This window comes from Salmo salar, unplaced genomic scaffold, assembly GCF_905237065.1.
Source record: "Salmo salar unplaced genomic scaffold, Ssal_v3.1, whole genome shotgun sequence".
In the NCBI taxonomy this organism is placed as follows: Eukaryota; Metazoa; Chordata; class Actinopteri; order Salmoniformes; family Salmonidae; genus Salmo; species Salmo salar.
Genome location: NW_025550526.1, coordinates 100,001 through 122,231, shown reverse-complemented (window position 1 = coordinate 122,231; position 22,231 = coordinate 100,001). Strand labels below are relative to the sequence as shown.

Here is a 22,231-nt window from a genome sequence, read left to right as displayed (position 1 = left end):
TTATCTTTTCCTGCAGGTTATCTGGTGATATAACAGTCAGATTACAGAGGGTGTTATGTCTGTATCTTTACCTGCAGGTTATCTGGTATGAATATACCAGCACCCATCATCAGCAACAAGAACTGGCTAAGACTCCATTTTGTGACCGACAGGAATCATCGACATAAAGGATTCACACTTCAGTATCAAGGTAAGACATAATTACCCAATTATTTAATGAATTCATTGACACATTTGATAACCATAAAATGTTATTTTTTTTCACCTGAAAGTCTTTGTAATTGAATAACAACCAGAACGGAGAAGGAGGACCAAGGAACTCTTTATACGATTACCTGACCTTTTTGGTGTTGCCATGTTCAACAGGTCCTCATTGTTCTTTGATACCTAATAATCCCTAATAACCACTAATAACCACTCATAACCCCTAATAACCACCATTAGCCCCCTAATAACCACTAATAACCACTCATAACCCCTAATAACCACCATTAGCCCCCTAATAACCACTAATAAACACTCATAACCCCTAATAACCACCATTAGCCCCTAATAACCACTAATAACCACTCATAACCCCTAATAACCACCATTAGCCCCCTAATAACCACTAATAACCACTCATAACCCCTAATAACCACTCATAACCTATAATAACCACTCATAACCCCTAATAACCACCATTAGCCCCCTAATAACCACTAATAACCACTCATAACCCCTAATAACCACTCATAACCTATAATAACCACTCATAACCCCTAATAACCACTCATAGCCCCTTATAACTACTCATAACCCCTAATAACCACTCATAATCCCTAATAACACTCATAACCCCTTATAACCACTCATAACCACTAATAACCACTAATAATCCCTAATAATCACTCATAACCCCTTATAACCACTCATAGCCCCTAATAACCCCTCATAGCCCCTAATGACCCCTCATAAGCCCCAATAACCACTCATAGCCCCTTATAACTACTCATAACCCCTAATAACCACTCATAATCCCTAATAACACTCATAGCACCTTATAACCACTCATAACCCCTAATAACCACTAATAAGCACTCATAACCCCTTATAACCACTCATAACCCCTCATAACCCCTAATGACCCCTCATAACCCCTAATAACCCCTGATAACCACTCATAACCCCTTATAACCACTCATAACCCCTAATAACCACTCAATACCCCTAATGGCCACTCATAACCACTTATAACCCCTGATAACCACTCATAACCCCTTATAACCACTCATAACCCCTTATAACCACTCATAACCCCTTACCAAAGAGTACTTTCTACCTACTACTTTTCTGAAGAGCTCATGTATCCGTGCAGCGTTTCATCCTCATCTTGTCTACTGATCAGTAACCAGTTGCATTCACTCGTCTCTGATTGGTCAAAGACTAAGGATGCCTTTGTTCTAGTTGTATCCCTCCAGACCAAAGGCCCCCTCCTGATTGGTCAAATTGTTACAGATGTATTATACACTGCTTCCGTAACACGCTGCAGAGCCAGACAGACTTCTATAATACATTACCTTCCCATTCTCCTTTACCAGGACTTTGAAGATAATGTTTATAAAGCAGCCTAACAGCTAGCCGGCCAATCCAGGCCATACATGAAAACCATTTTCTCAATGATGGTGTTTGGGTGTAGTGCATGTAGTGCACTACTTTTGACCAGATCCCTATAAGGGAAAAGGTGCCATTAAGGGCAAATATCTCTGTAATAATGTTGGTTGGTCTGTTTGTGTTGAAATTATTGTATGTCACAAGACATTTCCCCCCGGTGACAGTTTTCTGTTGTACCTGAAAATTCGTTGCACCCACTTGGCTTCCTACGTCCTAATCAGTCCCTGATCAGAGGGGAACAATGAAAACAAGGCAGCGGATCTGTCTTGGAGGGCCCTGGAGGATCGTTTTCAGATTCATTCTATTATATTCTACTCATATTCATTAAAAAGTGAGGGAAAAAAAGTATTTGATCCCCTGCTGATTTTGTACGTTTGCCCACTGACAAAGAAATGATCAGTCTATAATTTTAATGGTAGGTTTATTTGAACAGTGAGACAGAATAACAACAAAGAAATCCAGAAAAACGCATGTCAAAAATGTTATAAAATGATTTGCATTTTAATGAGGGAAATAAGTATTTGTAATTACATTTTTATGGAATTTATCAATGAAGTTATGGTCTGTATGTAGCAGGGATAATGGATCACTATTCTGTAGGTAGCAGGGATAATGGATCACTATTCTGTATGTAGCAGGGATAATGGATCACTATTCTGTAGGTAGCAGGGATAATGGATCACTATTCTGTATGTAGCAGGGATAATGGATCACTATTCTGTATGTAGCAGGGATAATGGATCACTATTCTGTATGTAGCAGGGATAATGGATCACTATTCTGTAGGTAGCAGGGATAATGGATCACTATTCTGTATGTAGCAGGGATAATGGATCACTATTCTATATGTAGCAGGGATAATGGATCACTATTCTGTATGTAGCAGGGATAATGGAATCACTATTCTGCATGTAGCAGGGGTAATGGATCACTATTCTCTATGTAGCAGGGATAATGGATCAATATTCTGTATGTAGCAGGGATAATGGCTCACTTTTCTGAAACAAATATGAATCCGATAGCAATTATTCATGATGTTGATTCCTCATAGGGACAATGTGTTATTACTGAACTAATGCTGGAACTTTCTTTTATCTAATGCCATTGTTTTTATTGCTCTCAACCAGTGAAAAGCTCTGGAGAGCTGAAATCCAGAGGGGTAAAGTTACTTCCGGGAAAGGACAACAATAACAAATTGTCTTTGAGTAAGTTTCCTATTCATCTTCATGCTAATAATTTACTGTGTGTGTTTGTGTTTGGGCTATTTGCTTGTTTGAGATGTGTGGTTGTTTTGTTTTAAGCTGGGGCATTTAGCTACACTCATAGAGAAAAGGGTTCCAAAAGGGTTCTTTGGCTGTCCCCATAGGAGAACCCTTTTGGTTCCAGGTAGAACCCTTTTGGTTCCAGGTAGAATCCTTTTTGGTTCCAGGTAGAATCCTTTTTGGTTCCAGGTAGAATCCTTTTTGGTTCCAGGTAGAATCCTTTTTGGTTCCAGGTAGAATCCTTTTTGGTTCCAGGTAGAACCCTTTTTGGTTCCAGGTGGAGCCCTTTTTGGTTCCAGGTAGAACCCTTTTTGGTTCCAGGTAGAATCCTTTTTGGTTCCAGGTAGAATCCTTTTTGGTTCCAGGTAGAATCCTTTTTGGTTCCAGGTAGAACCCTTTTTGGTTCCAGGTGGAGCCCTTTTTGGTTCCAGGTAGAACCCTTTTGGTTCCAGGTAGAATCCTTTTTGGTTCCAGGTAGAATCCTTTTTGGTTCCAGGTAGAATCCTTTTTGGTTCCAGGTAGAACCCTTTTTGGTTCCAGGTGGAGCCCTTTTTGGTTCCAGGTAGAACCCTTTTTGGTTCCAGGTAGAACCCTTTTTGGTTCCAGGTAGAACCCTCTGTGTAAAGGGTTCTACATGGAACTCAAAAGGAATCGCTGAAGTGCAGTCCTTAGTCTTTTTTAACAAACGCAATGCCCCCAGTGCTCGTCTGGAAATGGGCTCTGTACAGCTACACTGTATACCCATGTGGAAAAGAGACATGAACATCAAATAAGAATCTTGTATTATTTGTCGAAAGATCTAATAAGCCGTCTAATAAGGATCTGGTAAGATTGTGTGTTTTACAGTGCCTTATACTGTATGTTAGTGGTATATTTGTATTACAGTAGATTGTGTGTTTTACAGTGCCTAATACTGTATGTTAGTGGTATATTTGTATTACAGTAGATTGTGTGTTTTACAGTGCCTTATACTGTATGTTAGTGGTATATTTGTATTACAGTAGATTGTGTGTTTTACAGTGCCTTATACTGTATGTTAGTGGTATATTTGTATTACAGTAGATTGTGTGTTTTACAGTGCCTTATACTGTATGTTAGTGGTATATTTGTATTACAGTAGATTGTGTGTTTTACAGTGCCTTATACTGTATGTTAGTGGTATATTTGTATTACAGTAGATTGTGTGTTTTACAGTGCCTTATACTGTATGTTAGTGGTATATTTGTATTACAGTAGATTGTGTGTTTTACAGTGCCTTATACTGTATGTTAGTGGTATATTTGTATTACAGTAGATTGTGTGTTTTACAGTGCCTTATACTGTATGTTAGTGGTATATTTGTATTACAGTAGATTGTGTGTTTTACAGTGCCTTATACTGTATGTTAGTGGTATATTTGTATTACAGTAGATTGTGTGTTTTACAGTGCCTTATACTGTATGTTAGTGGTATATTTGTATTACAGTAGATTGTGTGTTTTACAGTGCCTTATACTGTATGTTAGTGGTATATTTGTATTACAGTAGATTGTGTGTTTTACAGTGCCTTATACTGTATGTTAGTGGTATATTTGTATTACAGTAGATTGTGTGTTTTACAGTGCCTAATACTGTATGTTAGTGGTATATTTGTATTACAGTAGATTGTGTGTTTTACAGTGCCTTATACTGTATGTTAGTGGTATATTTGTATTACAGTAGATTGTGTGTTTTACAGTGCCTAATACTGTATGTTAGTGGTATATTTGTATTACAGTAGATTGTGTGTTTTACAGTGCCTTATACTGTATGTTAGTGGTATATTTGTATATTTGTATATATGTTGACTTATATACCTTAAATGACATATACAATTGAATACATGATTGTGGTGTACATGATCCCTCCCACTCCTCTCCTCCCCCCTTTCCTTCTCCCACTCCTCTCCCCCCCTTTCCTTCTCCTCTCCCCCCTTTCCTCCTCCTCCTCCTCTCCTCCCCCCTTTCCTCCTCCTCCTCCTCCTCTCCTCCCCCCTTTCCTTCTCCTCCTCTCCCCCCTCTTTCCTTCTCCCACTCCTCTCCCCCTTTCCTCCTCCTCCTCCTCCTCTCCCCCTCTCCTTCTCCCCCCACTCCTCTCACCTCCTTTCCTTCTCCTCCTCCTCCTCTCCCCCCTTTCCTTCTCCTCCCACTCCTCTCCCCCCCTTTCATTCTCCCCCTCGTCCTCTCCCCCCCTTTCCTTCTCCCACTCCTCTCCTCCCTTTCCTTCTCCTCCTCCTTCTCCTCTCCCCGCTTTCCTTCTCCTCCTCCTCTCCCCCCTTTCCTTCTCCTCCCACTCCCCCCTTTCCTTCTCCTCCTCGTCCTCTCCCCCCTTTCCTTCTCCTCCCACTCCCCCCCTTTCCTTCTCCTCCTCTCCTCTCATCCTCCTCTCCCCCCTTTCCTTCTCCTCCTCTCCTTTCCTCCTGATAACCAGTAACTTTATATTTCTCCCTGATTGGTGTGTTTCTATAGTGAATCAATAAGCCTGATAACCAATAACATTGTGTTTTTACCTGATATTGTGTTCCTACAGTGAACGAAGGAGGAATTAAACAGGTGTCCAATTATTGCCCGGACCCGGGGGAACCTGAGAACGGCAAACGCACAGGCTCTGACTTCAGGTGAGCTCGTCCGTAACTAAACATGCCTGTCTACCTACCTGACATGGGCCTGTGTTCTAAATGGGCCCTGGTCAGACCTACCTCACATGGGCCTGTGTTCTAAATGGGCCCTGGTCAGACCTACCTCACATGGGCCCTGGTCAGACCTACCTCACATGGGCCCTGGTCAGACCTACCTCACATGGGCCTGTGTTCTAAATGGGCCCTGGTCAGACCTACCTCACATGGGCCTGTGTTCTAAATGGGCCCTGGTCAGACCTACCTCACATGGGCCTGTGTTCTAAATGGGCCCTGGTCAGACCTACCTCACATGGGCCCTGGTCAGACCTACCTCACATGGGCCTGTGTTCTAAATGGGCCCTGGTCAGACCTACCTCACATGGGCCCTGGTCAGACCTACCTCACATGGGCCTGTGTTCTAAATGGGCCCTGGTCAGACCTACCTCACATGGGCCCTGGTCAGACCTACCTCACATGGGCCTGTGTTCTAAATGGGCCCTGGTCAGAAGTAGTTCACTATATGGAGAATAGGAGGCCCTTTGATATCCAGCCATGGACTCAATTGGAATATAATACATCCTCTAGACTTCAGGCCCTAGTACAAAAGAGACAAAACTAGATATTTTAATTTGCAGTTATGGCTTCAGTCCGTTTGTGCATAATATGGCCTCAGTCCATCTGTCAATAATATGGCCATCTGTCAGTAATATGGCCTCAGTCCATCTGTGAATAATATGTCCTCAGCCCATCTGTCCATAATATGTCCTCAGTCCATCTGTCCATAACATGTCCTCAGTCCATCTGTCCATAATATGTCCTCAGTGTATCTGTCCATAATATGGCCTCAGTCCATCTGTGAATAATATGTCCTCAGGCCATCTGTCCATGACATGTCCTCAGACCATCTGTCCATAATATGTCCTCAGTCCATCTGTGAATAATATGTCCTCAGTCCATCTGTCCATAATATGTCCTCAGTCCATCTGTGAATAATATGTCCTCAGTCCATCTGTTCATAATATGTCCTCAGTCCATCTGTCCATAATATGTCCTCAGTCCATCTGTCCATAATATGTCCTCAGTCCATCTGTCCATAATATGTCCTCAGTCCATCTGTCCATAATATGTCCTCAGTCCATCTGTCCATAATATGTCCTCAGTCCATCTGTCCATAACATGTCCTCAGTCCATCTGTCCATAATATGTCCTCAGTCCATCTGTCCATAACATGTCCTCAGCCATCTGTCCATAATATGTCCTCAGTCCATCTGTCCATAACATGTCCTCAGTCCATCTGTCCATAATATGTCCTCAGTCCATCTGTCCATAATATGTCCTCACTCCATCTGTCCATAATATGTCCTCAGTCCATCTGTCCATAATATGTCCTCAGTCCATCTGTCCATAACATGTCCTCAGTCCATCTGTCCATAATATGTCCTCAGTTCATCTGTCCATAATATGACCTCAGTCCATCTGTCCATAATATGTCCTCAGTCCATCTGTGCATAATATGTCCTCAGCCCATCTGTCCATAATATGTCCTCAGTCTATCTGTCCATAATATGGCCTCAGTCCATCTGTCCATAACATGTCCTCAGTCCATCTGTCCATAATATGTCCTCAGTCCATCTGTCCATAACATGTCCTCAGTCCATCTGTCCATAATATGTCCTCAGTCCATCTGTCCATAATATGTCCTCACTCCATCTGTCCATAATATGTCCTCAGTCCATCTGTCCATAATATGTCCTCAGTCCATCTGTCCATAACATGTCCTCAGTCCATCTGTCCATAATATGTCCTCAGTTCATCTGTCCATAATATGACCTCAGTCCATCTGTCCATAATATGTCCTCAGTCCATCTGTGCATAATATGTCCTCAGCCCATCTGTCCATAATATGTCCTCAGTCTATCTGTCCATAATATGGCCTCAGTCCATCTGTCCATAACATGTCCTCAGTCCATCTGTCCATAATATGTCCTCAGTTCATCTGTCCATAATATGACCTCAGTCCATCTGTCCATAATATGTCCTCAGTCCATCTGTGCATAATATGTCCTCAGCCCATCTGTCCATAATATGTCCTCAGTCTATCTGTCCATAATATGGCCTCAGTCCATCTGTCCATAACATGTCCTCAGTCCGTCATAATATGGTCCCAAAGCTTCTTATTATATTAGACTGTGTGGGTGGAGCTAGACTGTGTGGGTGGAGCTAGACTGTGTGGGTGGAGCTAGGCTGTGTGGGTGGAGCTAGACTGTGTGGGTGGAGCTAGACTGTGTGGGTGGAGCTAGACTGTGTGGGTGGAGCTAGACTGTGGGTGGAGCTAGGCTGTGTGGGTGGAGCTAGACTGTGTGGGTAGAGCTAGACTGTGTGGGTGGAGCTAGACTGTGTGGGTGGAGCTAGACTGTGTGGGTGGAGCTAGGCTGTGTGGGTGGAGCTAGACTGTGTGGGTGGAGCTAGACTGTGTGGGTGGAGCTAGGCTGTGTGGGTGGAGCTAGACTGTGTGGGTAGAGCTAGACTGTGTGGGTGGAGCTAGACTGTGTGGGTGGAACTAGACTGTGAGGGTGGAGCTAGACTGTGAGGGTGGAGCTAGACTGTGTGGGTGGAGCTAGACTGTGAGGGTGGAGCTAGACTGTGTGGGTGGAGCTAGACTGTGTGGGTGGAGCTAGACTGTGTGGGTGGAGCTAGACTGTGAGGGTGGAGCTAGACTGTGAGGGTGGAGCTAGACTGTGTGGGTGGAGCTAGACTGTGAGGGTGGAGCTAGACTGTGAGGGTGGAGCTAGACTGTGTGGGTAGACTGTTTCTTGTAAAGACTTCCCTTATTACATGAATGTGTTGTTATGTGTTCAAGCATTGGAGCGAGGGCTCAGTTTACCTGTGATGAGGACCATGTGCTGCAGGGCTCCAAAACCATCACCTGTCAGAGGGTGGCTGAGGTGTTCGCTGCCTGGAGCGACCACAGACCTGTCTGTAAAGGTGAGGCCCTCTTCCTGGTACATCTAATATAGATAACTGCTGCCTGGAGCGACCACAGACCTGTCTGTAAAGGTGAGGCCCTCTTCCTGGTACATCTAATATAGATACATGCTGCCTGGAGCGACCACAGACCTGTCTGTAAAGGTGAGGCCCTCTTCCTGGTACATCTAATATAGATACATGCTGCCTGGAGCGACCACAGACCTGTCTGTAAAGGTGAGGCCCTCTTCCTGGTACATCTAATATAGATAACTGCTGCCTGGAGCGACCACAGACCTGTCTGTAAAGGTGAGGCCCTCTTCCTGGTACATCTAATATAGATAACTGCTGCCTGGAGCGACCACAGACCTGTCTGTAAAGGTGAGGCCCTCTTCCTGGTACATCTAATATAGATAACTGCTGCCTGGAGCGACCACAGACCTGTCTGTAAAGGTGAGGCCCTCTTCCTGGTACATCTAATATAGATAACTGCTGCCTGGAGCGACCACAGACCTGTCTGTAAAGGTGAGGCCCTCTTCCTGGTACATCTAATATAGATAACTGCTGCCTGGAGCGACCACAGACCTGTCTGTAAAGGTGAGGCCCTCTTCCTGGTACATCTAATATAGATACATGCTGCCTGGAGCGACCACAGACCTGTCTGTAAAGGTGAGGCCCTCTTCCTGGTACATCTAATATAGATAACTGCTGCCTGGAGCGACCACAGACCTGTCTGTAAAGATGAAGCCCTCTTCCTGGTACATGTAATATAGATACATGCTGCCTGGAGCGACCACAGACCTGTCTGTAAAGGTGAGGCCCTCTTCCTGGTACATCTAATATAGATAACTGCTGCCTGGAGCGACCACAGACCTGTCTGTAAAGGTGAGGCCCTCTTCCTGGTACATCTAATATAGATAACTGCTGCCTGGAGCGACCACAGACCTGTCTGTAAAGGTGAGGCCCTCTTCCTGGTACATCTAACATAGATACATGCTGCCTGGAGCGACCACAGACCTGTCTGTAAAGGTGAGGCCCTCTTCCTGGTACATCTAATATAGATACATGCTGCCTGGAGCGACCACAGACCTGTCTGTAAAGGTGAGGCCCTCTTCCTGGTACATCTAATATAGATACATGCTGCCTGGAGCGACCACAGACCTGTCTGTAAAGGTGAAGCCCTCTTCCTGGTACATCTAATATAGATACATGCTGCCTGGAGCGACCACAGACCTGTCTGTAAAGGTGATGCCCTCTTCCTGGTACATCTAATATAGATAACTGCTGCCTGGAGCGACCACAGACCTGTCTGTAAAGGTGAGGCCCTCTTCCTGGTACATCTAACATAGATACATGCTGCCTGGAGCGACCACAGACCTGTCTGTAAAGGTGAGGCCTTCTTCCTGGTACATCTAATATAGATACATGCTGCCTGGAGCGACCACAGACCTGTCTGTAAAGGTGAGGCCCTCTTCCTGGTACATCTAATATAGATAACTGCTGCCTGGAGCGACCACAGACCTGTCTGTAAAGGTGAGGCCCTCTTCCTGGTACATCTAATATAGATAACTGCTGCCTGGAGCGACCACAGACCTGTCTGTAAAGGTGAGGCCCTCTTCCTGGTACATCTAATATAGATACATGCTGCCTGGAGCGACCACAGACCTGTCTGTAAAGATGAAGCCCTCTTCCTGGTACATGTAATATAGATACATGCTGCCTGGAGCGACCACAGACCTGTCTGTAAAGGTGAGGCCCTCTTCCTGGTACATCTAATATAGATAACTGCTGCCTGGAGCGACCACAGACCTGTCTGTAAAGGTGAGGCCCTCTTCCTGGTACATCTAATATAGATACATGCTGCCTGGAGCGACCACAGACCTGTCTGTAAAGATGAAGCCCTCTTTCGGGTAAATCTAATATAGATAACCGCTTTGATTAAACCAGGGCCTGTGGATATATGCAGATTCTAATGGTCAATCCTTTACCTCTGTTTAATATTGTACGATAGCAGAGAATATTACACCAGCAGGCCTTTACACAAGGTATTATTCCCTCTCTGCATTTATACATCTCACTCCTGTCTCTTGTTTCAGTTAAAGAGCTGCAGAACATTGACTAAACATGACATTTTCTAGTATCCCATTTAAACATCTCAGTCCTGTCTCTTGTTTCAGTTAAAGAGCTGCAGAACATTGACTAAACATGACATTTTCTAGTCTCCCGTTCATACATCTCACTCCTGTCTCTTTTTAATTTTTCCATTTTTTTATTTAACCTTTATTTAACTAGACAAGTCAGTTAAGAACAAATTCTTATTTACAATGACGGCCTACCAAAAGGCAAAAAGGCTTCCCTGCGGGGACAGGGGATTAAAAATAAAGTAAATAAAATATAGGGCAAAACACACATCACGACAAGAGAGACAACACAACACTACATAAAGAGAGACATAAGACAACAACACAGCATGGCAGCAACACATGACAACACAGCATGGTAGCAACACAACATGACAACAACATGGTAGCAACACAACATGACAACAACATGGTAGAAACACAACATGACAGCAACACAGCATGGTAGCAACACAACATGACAACAACACAGCATGGTAACAACACAACATGGTAGCAACACAACATGACAACAACATGGTAGAAACACAACATGACAGCAACACAGCATGGTAGCAACACAACATGGTAACAACACAACATGACAACAACATGGTAGCAACACAACATGACAACAACATGGTAGCAACACAACATGGTAGCAGCACAAAACATGGTACAAACATTATTGGGCACAGACAACAGCACAAAAAGCAATACATCACACAAAGCAGCCACAACTGTCAGTAAGAGTGTCCATGATTGAATCTTTGAGTGATTGAGTCTTGTTTCAGTTAAAGAGCCGCGGAACATTGACTAAACGTGACATATTATAGTCTCTCATTTAAACATCTCACTCTTGTCTCTCGTTTCAGTGAAAACGTGCGGATCGACACTCCAGGGTCCATCGGGGATTTTCACCTCTCCCAATTTCCCCATCCAGTACGAGAGTAATTCCCACTGTGTGTGGATTATCACTGCTAGTAACCCCAATAAGGTATGGTTTATATGCTTAAACCTTTACCTGTCAGCTCTCTCCTATGCTCTCCTAGTCTCTCCTAGTCTCTCCTATGCTCTCCTAGTCTCTCCTCTCTCCCAGTCTTTCCTATGCTCTCCTAGTCTCTCCTAGTCTCTCCTAGTCTCTCCTAGTCTCTCCCAGTCTCTCCTAGTCTCTCCTATGCTCTCCTCTCTCCCAGTCTCTCCTAGTCTCTCCTATGCTCTCCCAGTCTCTGCTAGTCTCTCCAAGTCTCTCCAGTGCTCTCCTCTCTCCCAGTCTCTCCTATGCTCTCCTAGTCTCTCCTAGTCTCTCCTAGTCTCTCCTAGTCTCTCCTATGCTCTCCTAGTCTCTCCTAGTCTCTCCTAGTCTCTCCTAGTCTCTCCTATGCTCTCCTAGTCTCTCCCAGTCTCTCCTACTCTCTCCTAGTCTCTCCTATGCTCTCCTACTCTCTCCCAGTCTCTCCTAGTCTCTCCTAGTCTCTCATAGTCTCTCCCAGTCTCTCCTAGTCTCTCCCAGTCTCTCCTAGTTTCTCCCAGTCTCTCCTAGTCTCTCCCAGTCTCTCCCAGTCTCTCCTAGTCTCTCCTAGTTTCTCCCAGTCTCTCCTAGTCTCTCCTAGTCTCCCCCAGTCTCTCCTAGTCTCCCCCAGTCTCTCCTATGCTCTCCTAGTCTCTCCTAGTCTCTCCTAGTCTCTCCTAGTCTCTCCTAGTCTCTCCTATGATCTCCCAGTCTTTCCTAGTCTCTCCTAGTCTCTCCTAGTCTCTCCTATGATCTCCCAGTCTTTCCTAGTCTCTCCTAGTCTCTCCTAGTCTCTCCTATGCTCTCCCAGTCTCTCCTAGTCTCTCCTAGTTTCTCCCAATCTCTCATTGACATTGAAGTCATTATCTATGCTTCACATTACCATGTGTTAGCTAACGTTACCTAACGTCATTAGGATAATTATGCACTGTTCCTGCATTGCTAATTCAAAACAAAAATTACGTGAAAACACTGCAGGCATAGGGTGCGTCACAAATGGCACCATTTTCCCTATTTAGTGCACTATGTTTGACCAGTGGCCATTTGGTAAAGTGCACTACATAAAGAATAGAGTGCACTTTGGGACGCTGTGCTGTCCTTCCCCAAAGCACAGACACTACAAGGTCCTAGAGAACAACAGAAGCATGTTTCCGTCATGTTTCGCTGTTGGCATCGACAGAAATGTGACACGCGTGACATTTCAAAGCTTTAATCTGAGCTCCGTGTGGACGAGGTAGAAATACACTTAAATACAACAATATTCTGCTCCACCGTTTTTCTTCATTCAGATTAAGCTTCCCTGCATGTGTCCCGTTATATGTTAAAAGCTTCCCTGCATGTGTCATGTTATATGTTAAAAGCTTCCCTGCATGTGTCATGTTATATGTTAAAAGCTTCCCTGCATGTTTCATATTATATTCAGTTGTGTTAAAAGCTTCCCTGCATGTGTCATGTTATATGTTAAAAGCTTCCCTGCATGTGTCATGTTATATGTTAAAAGCCTCCCTACATGTGTCATGTTATATGTTAAAAGCTTCCCTGCATGTGTCATGTTATATTCAGTTGTGTTAAAAGCTTCCCTGCATGTGTCATGTTATATGTTAAAAGCTTCCCTGCATGTGTCATGTTATATTCGGTTGTGTTAAAAGCTTCCCTGCATGTGTCATGTTATATGTTAAAAGCTTCCCTGCATGTGTCATGTTATATGTTAAAAGCTTCCCTGCATGTGTCATGTTATATTCGGTTGTGTTAAAAGCTTCCCTGCATGTGTCATGTTATATGTTAAAAGCTTCCCTGCATGTGTCATGTTATATTTGGTTGTGTTAAAAGCTTCCCTGCATGTGTCATATTATATGTTAAAAGCTTCCCTGCCTGTGTCATGTTATATGTTAAAAGCTTCCCTGCATGTGTCATGTTATATTCGCTTGTGTTAAAAGCTTCCCTGCATGTGTCATGTTATATGTTAAAAGCTTCCCTGCATGTGTCATGTTATATTCGGTTGTGTTAAAAGCTTCCCTGCATGTGTCATGTTATATTCGCTTGTGTTAAAAGCTTCCCTGCATGTGTCATGTTATATGTTAAAAGCTTCCCTGCATGTGTCATGTTATATTCAGTTGTGTTAAAAGCTTCCCTGCATGTGTCATGTTATATTCGCTTGTGTTAAAAGCTTCCCTGCATGTGTCATGTTATATTCGGTTGTGTTAAAAGCTTCCCTGCATGTGTCATGTTATATTTGCTTGTGTGTATGGTTAAATTAAGGGAGGAGAGTAGCTCGGTCACAGTCAGCTACGGTGCTTCCCAAATAGCAACCTATTCCCTATATAGTGCACTACATTTCATCAGGGCTCATATGGCTCTGGTCAGAAGTTGTGCACTATATAGAAAATAGGATGCTATTTGGGATGCATCGTAGGTGACCGTGACCAGAAGATTCATAAAAAGGGAAGACAGAAAGGCAATTCATTATTTCAGTCAATAAACTCATCTCAAATTGCATCTTTGCATGATTGCTTCTCAATATTTGATTTGTGTTCTGAGGGGGATTGTCAGATCCGTGCCATTAGCGATCTGTAAAGTCCTCCCTGAAGACCATTTGCAGTGCTTCTGGTTTGAACAATTCATGGGCTCTCTTTTGGTTGAGAGAAACGCACATGCCCCGCTCTACTTGAGGAAATTCATCCGTTTTGACAGGACTTGTTTAGGATTCATTTGGTTTCTTTGTGTTTAATCGAATCGTCTTTCACTCGTTGTGAACTGAAAGCTGTGGGCGGATATTTAGTAAACATCAGAAAATGACTTGAATGAATATGATTCTAAACACTGTCCCAAAGGTGTGTTTATGCGAATCAGCAGCTGGTACATTTTAGTCATTTAGCAGACGCTCTTATCCAGAGCGACTTACAGTAGCGAATGCATACATTTCTATTTTTTTTCTATTTTTTTTCCATACTGGTCCCCCGTGGGAATCGAACCCACAACCCTGGCGTTGCAAACGCCATGCTCTACCAACTGAGCCACACGGGTAGTAAGTCTGTTTATGAATGTGACGTGGGGTAAATGTCCGATGACTCTCTGTTCACATGCTGTGACTTGATGATGTAATAGCAGTGCATACAGTGCAGTAGCTGGGATGGATTGTGTTTCTGTTATCTTCCCTTACGCTTTCTGTCAGCGGTGGATTAGCTGTCTAATAGCTGTTTACCAGATACCACGTCCTGTTATACAGCCAATCAAATGAACACACTGTTTATTTCTGCTGAAAAAAATAATAATAATTCAAGTCAAATGATACATTCATTTTACTTTTTTTGTCATTTAGCAGACGCTCTTATCCAGAGCGACTTACAGTAGTGAATGCATACATTTCATAAAAAAATTTTCTCCGTACTGGTGCCCCGTGGGAATCGAACCCACGACCCTGGCGTTGTAAACACGTTGCAAACACCATGCTCTACCAACTGAGCCAGACGGGACCAGATCGGTTGTTATTGTAAATAAGAATCTGAGAAGAATTTTGTTGTCCAATGAATAATAACGTGTATATAATATAAATGAGTGTAAAATACGTTGTCAGTATATGTTGTAATCGGTAGACTTCAACAGGTTATCCAGATCAACTTTGAGGAGTTTGACCTGGAGATCGGCTATGACTCGTTAACCATCGGAAACGGAGGGCAGGTTGGAGACTCCAGAACAATAATACAGGTGTAAGTATTATACTCCAATTATCCTCACATCCCACAACCAAATCTAGCATGATCTAGATTAGTCAGATTATACTTAAATAAACATGTCTGTTGTTTGATGGTTCCAATTAAGTCCACTTACATTCCACGTTGTTATAAAATGTTAATATTAACTCTAACTAATAAACATGTTTGTTGTTTACAATAATGACTTATTGTCAAGTCTTTCTTTACATGCCTGGTTGTTTAAAAAAAGGTAAATAGCTTTTACGTTAACCCTGTGTCTTATTTCAGTTTTTGTATTTAACCTTTATTTGGACAGATAAGTCAATTAAGAACAGATTCTTATTTACAATAACAACCGATCTGATTGGCTGAAGGGCAGTATTGTGACGGGCCATTGGTTTGTATTGTGCTCTTATCTGCAGCCTGACAGGCAGCTTCGTGCCTGACCTTATTGTCAGCATGTCCCATCAAATGTGGCTCCACCTTCAGTCTGATGAGAGCGTGGGCTCTATCGGCTTCAAGATCAACTATAAAGGTACAAACACTATCAACCTCTTTAACCCTAGACACAGTATACAGTCCTCCTCTGTGCTGATAACGATAAAATGTTGAGATACAAACGCTATCAAACTACCTTAGCCCATGCCTGTCCCAGACCTGTCCCCAGCCCCTATCCCCAGCCCCTATCCCCCAGCCCCTAGCCCCCAGCTCCTAGCCCCTATCCTCAGCCCCTATCCCCAGCCCCCAGCTCCTAGCCCCTATCCCCCAGCCCCTAGCCCCTATCCCCAGCCCCAGCCCCTAGCCCCAGCCCCTATCCTCAGCCCCTATCCCCAGCCCCTAGCCCCCAGCCCCTAGCCCCTATCCCCAGCCCCTATCCCCAGCCCCAGCCCCTATCCCCAGCCCCTATCCCCAGCCCCTAGCCCCCATCCCCAGCCCCCTTCCCCAGCCCCAGCCCCATATCCCCAGCCCCTATCCCCAGCCCCTATCCCCAGCCCCTAGCCCCCAGCTCCTAGCCCCATCTCCTATCCCCAGCCCCTATCCCCAGCCCCTAGCCCCCAGCTCCTAGCCCCTATCCCCAGCCCCTAGCCCCAGCCCCTATCCCCAGCCCCTATGCCCAGCCCCTAGCCCCTATCTCCAGCCCCTAGCCCCCAGCTCCTAGCCCCTATCCCGAGCCCCTATCCCTAGCCCCCAGCCCCTAGCCCCCACCCCCTACCCCAGCCCCTATTCCCAGCCCCTATCCCCAGCCCCTATCCCCAGCTCCCAGCTTCTTGACAATAGCCCCTGCACCAGACTACCTCCATCCCAGACCTGGCCCAGGACCAGACTACCTCCATCCCAGACCTGGCCCAGGACCAGACTACCTCCATCCCAGACCTGGCCCAGGACCAGACTACCTCCATCCCAGACCTGACCCAGGACCAGACTACCTCCATCCCAGACCTGGCCCAGGACCCAGACTACCACCATCCCAGACCTGACCCAGGACCAGACTACCACCATCCCAGACCTGACCCAGGACCAGACTACCTCCATCCCAGACCTGACCCTGGACCAGACTACCTCCATCCCAGACCTGGCCCAGGACCAGACTACCTCCATCCCAGACCTGGCCCAGGACCAGACTACCTCCATCCCAGACCTGGCCCAGGACCAGACTACCTCCATCCCAGACCTGGCCCAGGACCAGACTACCTCCATCCCAGACCTGGCCCAGGACCAGACTACCACCATCCCAGACCTGGCCCAGGACCAGACTACCTCCATCCCAGACCTGGCCCAGGACCAGACTACCTCCATCCCAGACCTGGCCCAGGACCAGACTACCTCCATCCCAGACCTGACCCAGGACCAGACTACCTCCATCCCAGACCTGGCCCAGGACCAGAGACCCTATCAGACAGATAGTATCAGTATCAAACAGATAAAGGACTAACATTTGACTAATCCCTCTCTTTCTCTGACAGAGATTGATAAGGAGAGTTGTGGGGACCCAGGCACACCTCTGTATGGCTTCCAGGAGGGCAGTGGGTTTCTGAACGGGAACGTGCTGCGGTTCGAGTGCCAGTTTGGCTTCGAGCTGATTGGAGAGAGGATGATCACCTGTCAGAACAACAACCAATGGTCTGCTAACATCCCCATGTGCATATGTGAGTATGTTCATTGTTTGAAATGCCATGTTAAAACACAGTCATTCTGTGGAATGTTTTTCATTTTTTTTAAATAAGTAAGGAAATACATTATTACCCTTTTCAGGTTTTACATCCCATATGTAACAGAGCACCATGTTGTGCAGTATGTACAGTATATTTATAGGACAACCCTCCCATCCTGCATCGGTGGAATACCTTAATGAACATATGTTCATGAGTGAACATACAGTATAACATAGGAACATGCGAACATAAACATTTCTACACCTAACCCACTCCTTTTCCTACTCCCACAGTCCCATGTTTCTCCAACTTCACGGCGGCCGTGGGCACTGTGCTGTCCCCTGACTACCCAGAGGGCTATGGGAACAACCTGAACTGTGTGTGGATCATCATCTCTGAACCCGGCAGCCGGATCCACCTGGCCTTCAACGACTTTGACCTGGAGCCTCCATACGACTTCCTCACCGTGAAGGACGGAGACCAGGTAATGGATTGATTGAGACTAGGTAATAGATTGATTGAGACCAGGTAATGGATTGATTGAGACCAGGTAATAGATTGATTGAGACCAGGTAATAGATTGATTGAGACCAGGTAATGGATTGATTGAGACCAGGTAATGGATTGGATTGATTGAGACCAGGTAATGGATTGGATTGATTGAGACCAGGTAATGGATTAATTGAGACTAGGTAATAGATTGATTGAGACCAGGTAATGGATTGATTGAGAACAGGTAATGGATTGATTGAGACCAGGTAATGGATTGATTGAGACCAGGTAATGGATTGATTGAGACCAGGTAATGGACTGATTGAGACCAGGTAATGGATTGATTGAGACCAGGTAATGGATTGATTGAGACCAGGTAATGGATTGATTGAGACCAGGTAATAGATTGATTGAGACTAGGTAATGGATTGATTGAGAACAGGTAATGGATTGATTGAGACCAGGTAATCGATTGATTGAGACCAGGTAATGGATTGATTGAGACCAGGTAATGGATTCATTGAGACCAGGTAATGGATTGATTGAGACCAGGTAATGGATTGATTGAGACCAGGTAGTGGATTGATTGATACCAGGTAATGGAGTGATTGAGACCAAGTAATGGATTGATTGAGAACAGATAATGGATTAATTGAGACCAGGTAATGGATTCATTGAGACCAGGTAATGGATTGATTGAGACCAGGTAATGGATTTATTGAGACCAGGTAATGGATTGGATTGATTGAGACCAGGTAATGGACTGGATTGATTGAGACCAGGTAATGGATTGGATTGATTGAGACCAGGTAATGGATTAATTGAGACTAGGTAATAGATTGATTGAGACCAGGTAATGGATTGATTGAGAACAGATAATGGATTAATTGAGACCAGGTAATGGATTGATTGAGACCAGGTAATGGATTGGATTGATTGAGACCAGGTAATGGATTGGATTGATTGAGACCAGGTAATGGATTAATTGAGACCAGGTAATAGATTGATTGATACCAGGTAATGGATTAATTGAGACCAGGTAATGGATTGATTGAGACCAGGTAATGGATTGATTGAGACCAGGTAATGGATTGATTGAGACCAGGTAATGGATTGATTGAGACCAGGTAATGGATTCATTGAGACCAGGTAATGGATTGATTGAGACCAGGTAATGGATTGATTGAGACCAGGTAATGGATTGATTGAGACCAGGTAATGGACTGATTGAGACCAGGTAATGGATTGATTGAGACCAGGTAATGGATTGATTGAGACCAGGTAATGGATTGATTGAGACCAGGTAATGGATTGATTGAGACCAGGTAATGGATTCATTGAGACCAGGTAATGGATTCATTGAGACCAGGTAATGGATTGATTGAGACCAGGTAGTGGATTGATTGATACCAGGTAATGGAGTGATTGAGACCAGGTAATGGATTGATTGAGACCAGGTAATGGATTCATTGAGACCAGGTAATGGATTGATTGAGACCAGGTAATGGATTGGATTGATTGAGATCAGGTAATGGATTAATTGAGACTAGGTAATAGATTGATTGAGACCAGGTAATGGATTGATTGAGAACAGATAATGGATTAATTGAGACCAGGTAATGGATTCATTGAGACCAGGTAATGGATTGATTGAGGCCAGGTAATGGATTGGATTGATTGAGACCAGGTAATGGATTGGATTGATTGAGACCAGGTAATGGATTGGATTGATTGAGACCAGGTAATGGATTAATTGAGACCAGGTAATAGATTGATTGAGAGCAGGTAATGGATTAATTGAGACCAGGTAATGGATTGATTGAGACCAGGTAATGGATTGATTGAGACCAGGTAATGGACTGATTGAGACCAGGTAATGGATTGATTGAGACCATGTAATGGATTGATTGAGAACAGGTAATGGATTGATTGAGACCCAGGTAATGGATTGATTGAGACCAGGTAATGGATTGATTGAGACCAGGTAATGGATTGAGACCAGGTAATGGATTGATTGAGACCAGGTAATGGAGTGATTGAGACCAGGTAATGGATTCATTGAGACCAGGTAATGGATTGATTGAGACCAGGTAATGGATTCATTGAGACCAGGTAATGGATTGATTGAGACCAGGTAATGGATTGATTGAGACCAGGTAGTGGATTGATTGATACCAGGTAATGGAGTGATTGAGACCAGGTAATGGATTGATTGAGAACAGATAATGGATTAATTGAGACCAGGTAATGGATTCATTGAGACCAGGTAATTGATTGATTGAGACCAGGTAATGGATTCATTGAGACCAGGTAATGGATTGATTGAGACCAGGTAATGGATTGGATTGATTGAGATCAGGTAATGGATTAATTGAGACTAGGTAATAGATTGATTGAGACCAGGTAATGGATTGATTGAGAACAGATAATGGATTAATTGAGACCAGGTAATGGATTCATTGAGACCAGGTAATGGATTGATTGAGACCAGGTAATGGATTGGATTGATTGAGACCAGGTAATGGATTAATTGAGACCAGGTAATAGATTGATTGAGACCAGGTAATTGATTAATTGAGACCAGGTAATGGATTGATTGAGACCAGGTAATGGATTGATTGAGACCAGGTAATGGATTGAGACCAGGTAATGGATTGATTGAGACCAGGTAATGGAGTGATTGAGACCAGGTAATGGATTAATTGAGACCAGGTAATGGATTAATTGAGACCAGCTAATGGATTGATTGAGACCAGGTAATGGATTGATTGAGACCAGGTAATGGATTGATTGAGACCAGGTAATGGATTAATTGAGACTAGGTAATGGATTGATTGAGACTAGGTAATGGATTGATTGAGACTAGGTAATGGATTGATTGAGACCAGGTAATGGATTGATTGAGACCAGGTAATGGATTGATTGATTGATAATTGATTGAGTAGCTAGTCAAAGGGGAAGGGCATCATGGAGGTTTTTAAATCACTCTAAAAAACCCAGCGTTTCAGCTTGGCCTGAAAGCTTCCTAGCTTTATGTTAGTGATTTCATACATCCTTTCTGGGATTTTAGGTTATTTTAGTTCTTCTCTTATTTCCTCTTGGTTTGTGGTTAATTCTTTCATCTTCTTGTTTTACCAAAAAAGTGAGTGTTGTTTAAGTGTTATTGTTTATTTGAATAGTGTTGTGTTGTTTAAATGCTCCCCCTTTAAATAAATAACGTTTATTAAAATACCATGTGGTTGTACCAGACGGGTTCGTCCATCCTGGGGAGATACTCGGGTGCCGAGGTGCCCTCTCACTTCAGCTCCAACAGCAACATACTACAGCTGGAGTTCCAGGCAGACCACTCCATGTCCGGAAGAGGATTCAACATCACCTACAGCAGTCAGTACACTACTTTATTATTACCGTGTCGTACAAGTGTAACGCGGGTCGTATAAAGGGGAGCAAGGTGTGGCGTGTAGAGTGCTCATATTTACTTTAATGAAAACACTTAAACAAAAAAACGACAGCCAACAGTTCCGTCAGGTGATAACTCACAAAACGGAAAACGACTACCCACAAAACCCCATAGACAAACCCCAACTTAAATATGATCTCCAATTAGAGGTAACGAGGACCAGCTGCCTCCAATTGGAGATCAACCTAAATAACCCCAACACAGAAATAGAAAAACTAGAACTCAAACATAGAAATAGAAAACATAGAAAAACACAAAACACCCCCTGTCACGCCCTGACCTACTCTACTATAGAAAATGACATCTTACTAGGGTCAGGACGGGACAACAAGTCACATGTATTTTTTGGAGAAGCCATTGATGACCAAGTGTACGGTCTTGTGAGTCATTGTAACCCCACTGGTAAAATATGTTGAATTAGAGTTCGTTTCATTGTCATATTTTGTTTTGCGAGGCAAACTGTTACAAGGCAGTACTACTAGATCTGTCACAAGTCTCTTACCGTTAGGTCAGTCACCCAAAGGATGCTGGTAGATCTGTCACACATCTCTTATCGTTAGGTCAGTCACCCAAAGGATGCTGGTAGATCTGTCACACATCTCTTATCGTTAGGTCAGTCACCCAAAGGATGCTGGTAGATCTGTCACACATCTCTTATCGTTAGGTCAGTCACCCAAAGGATGCTGGTAGATCCACATCTCTTATCATTAGGTCAGTCACCCAAAGGATGCTGGTAGATCTGTCACACATCTCTTATCGTTAGGTCAGTCACCCAAAGGATGCTGGTAG

At 44.0% G+C, this 22,231-nt stretch overlaps 1 protein-coding gene across 1 annotated transcript in view; it reads left to right on the top strand.

The window, feature by feature from the left end:
- Positions 1-22,231, top strand: part of LOC106596047 (CUB and sushi domain-containing protein 3) — a gene marked incomplete at its 3' end in the record, with an annotated part of 128,404 nt that overhangs the window by 20,596 nt on the left and 85,577 nt on the right. Inside the window, 10 exon segments of the mRNA XM_045713850.1 lie at positions 78-190; positions 2,781-2,858; positions 5,462-5,549; positions 8,410-8,534; positions 11,509-11,630; positions 15,249-15,352; positions 15,760-15,872; positions 17,302-17,484; positions 17,784-17,974; positions 21,231-21,366. Of these exon segments, the coding sequence (XP_045569806.1) occupies positions 78-190; positions 2,781-2,858; positions 5,462-5,549; positions 8,410-8,534; positions 11,509-11,630; positions 15,249-15,352; positions 15,760-15,872; positions 17,302-17,484; positions 17,784-17,974; positions 21,231-21,366 (1,253 nt within the window).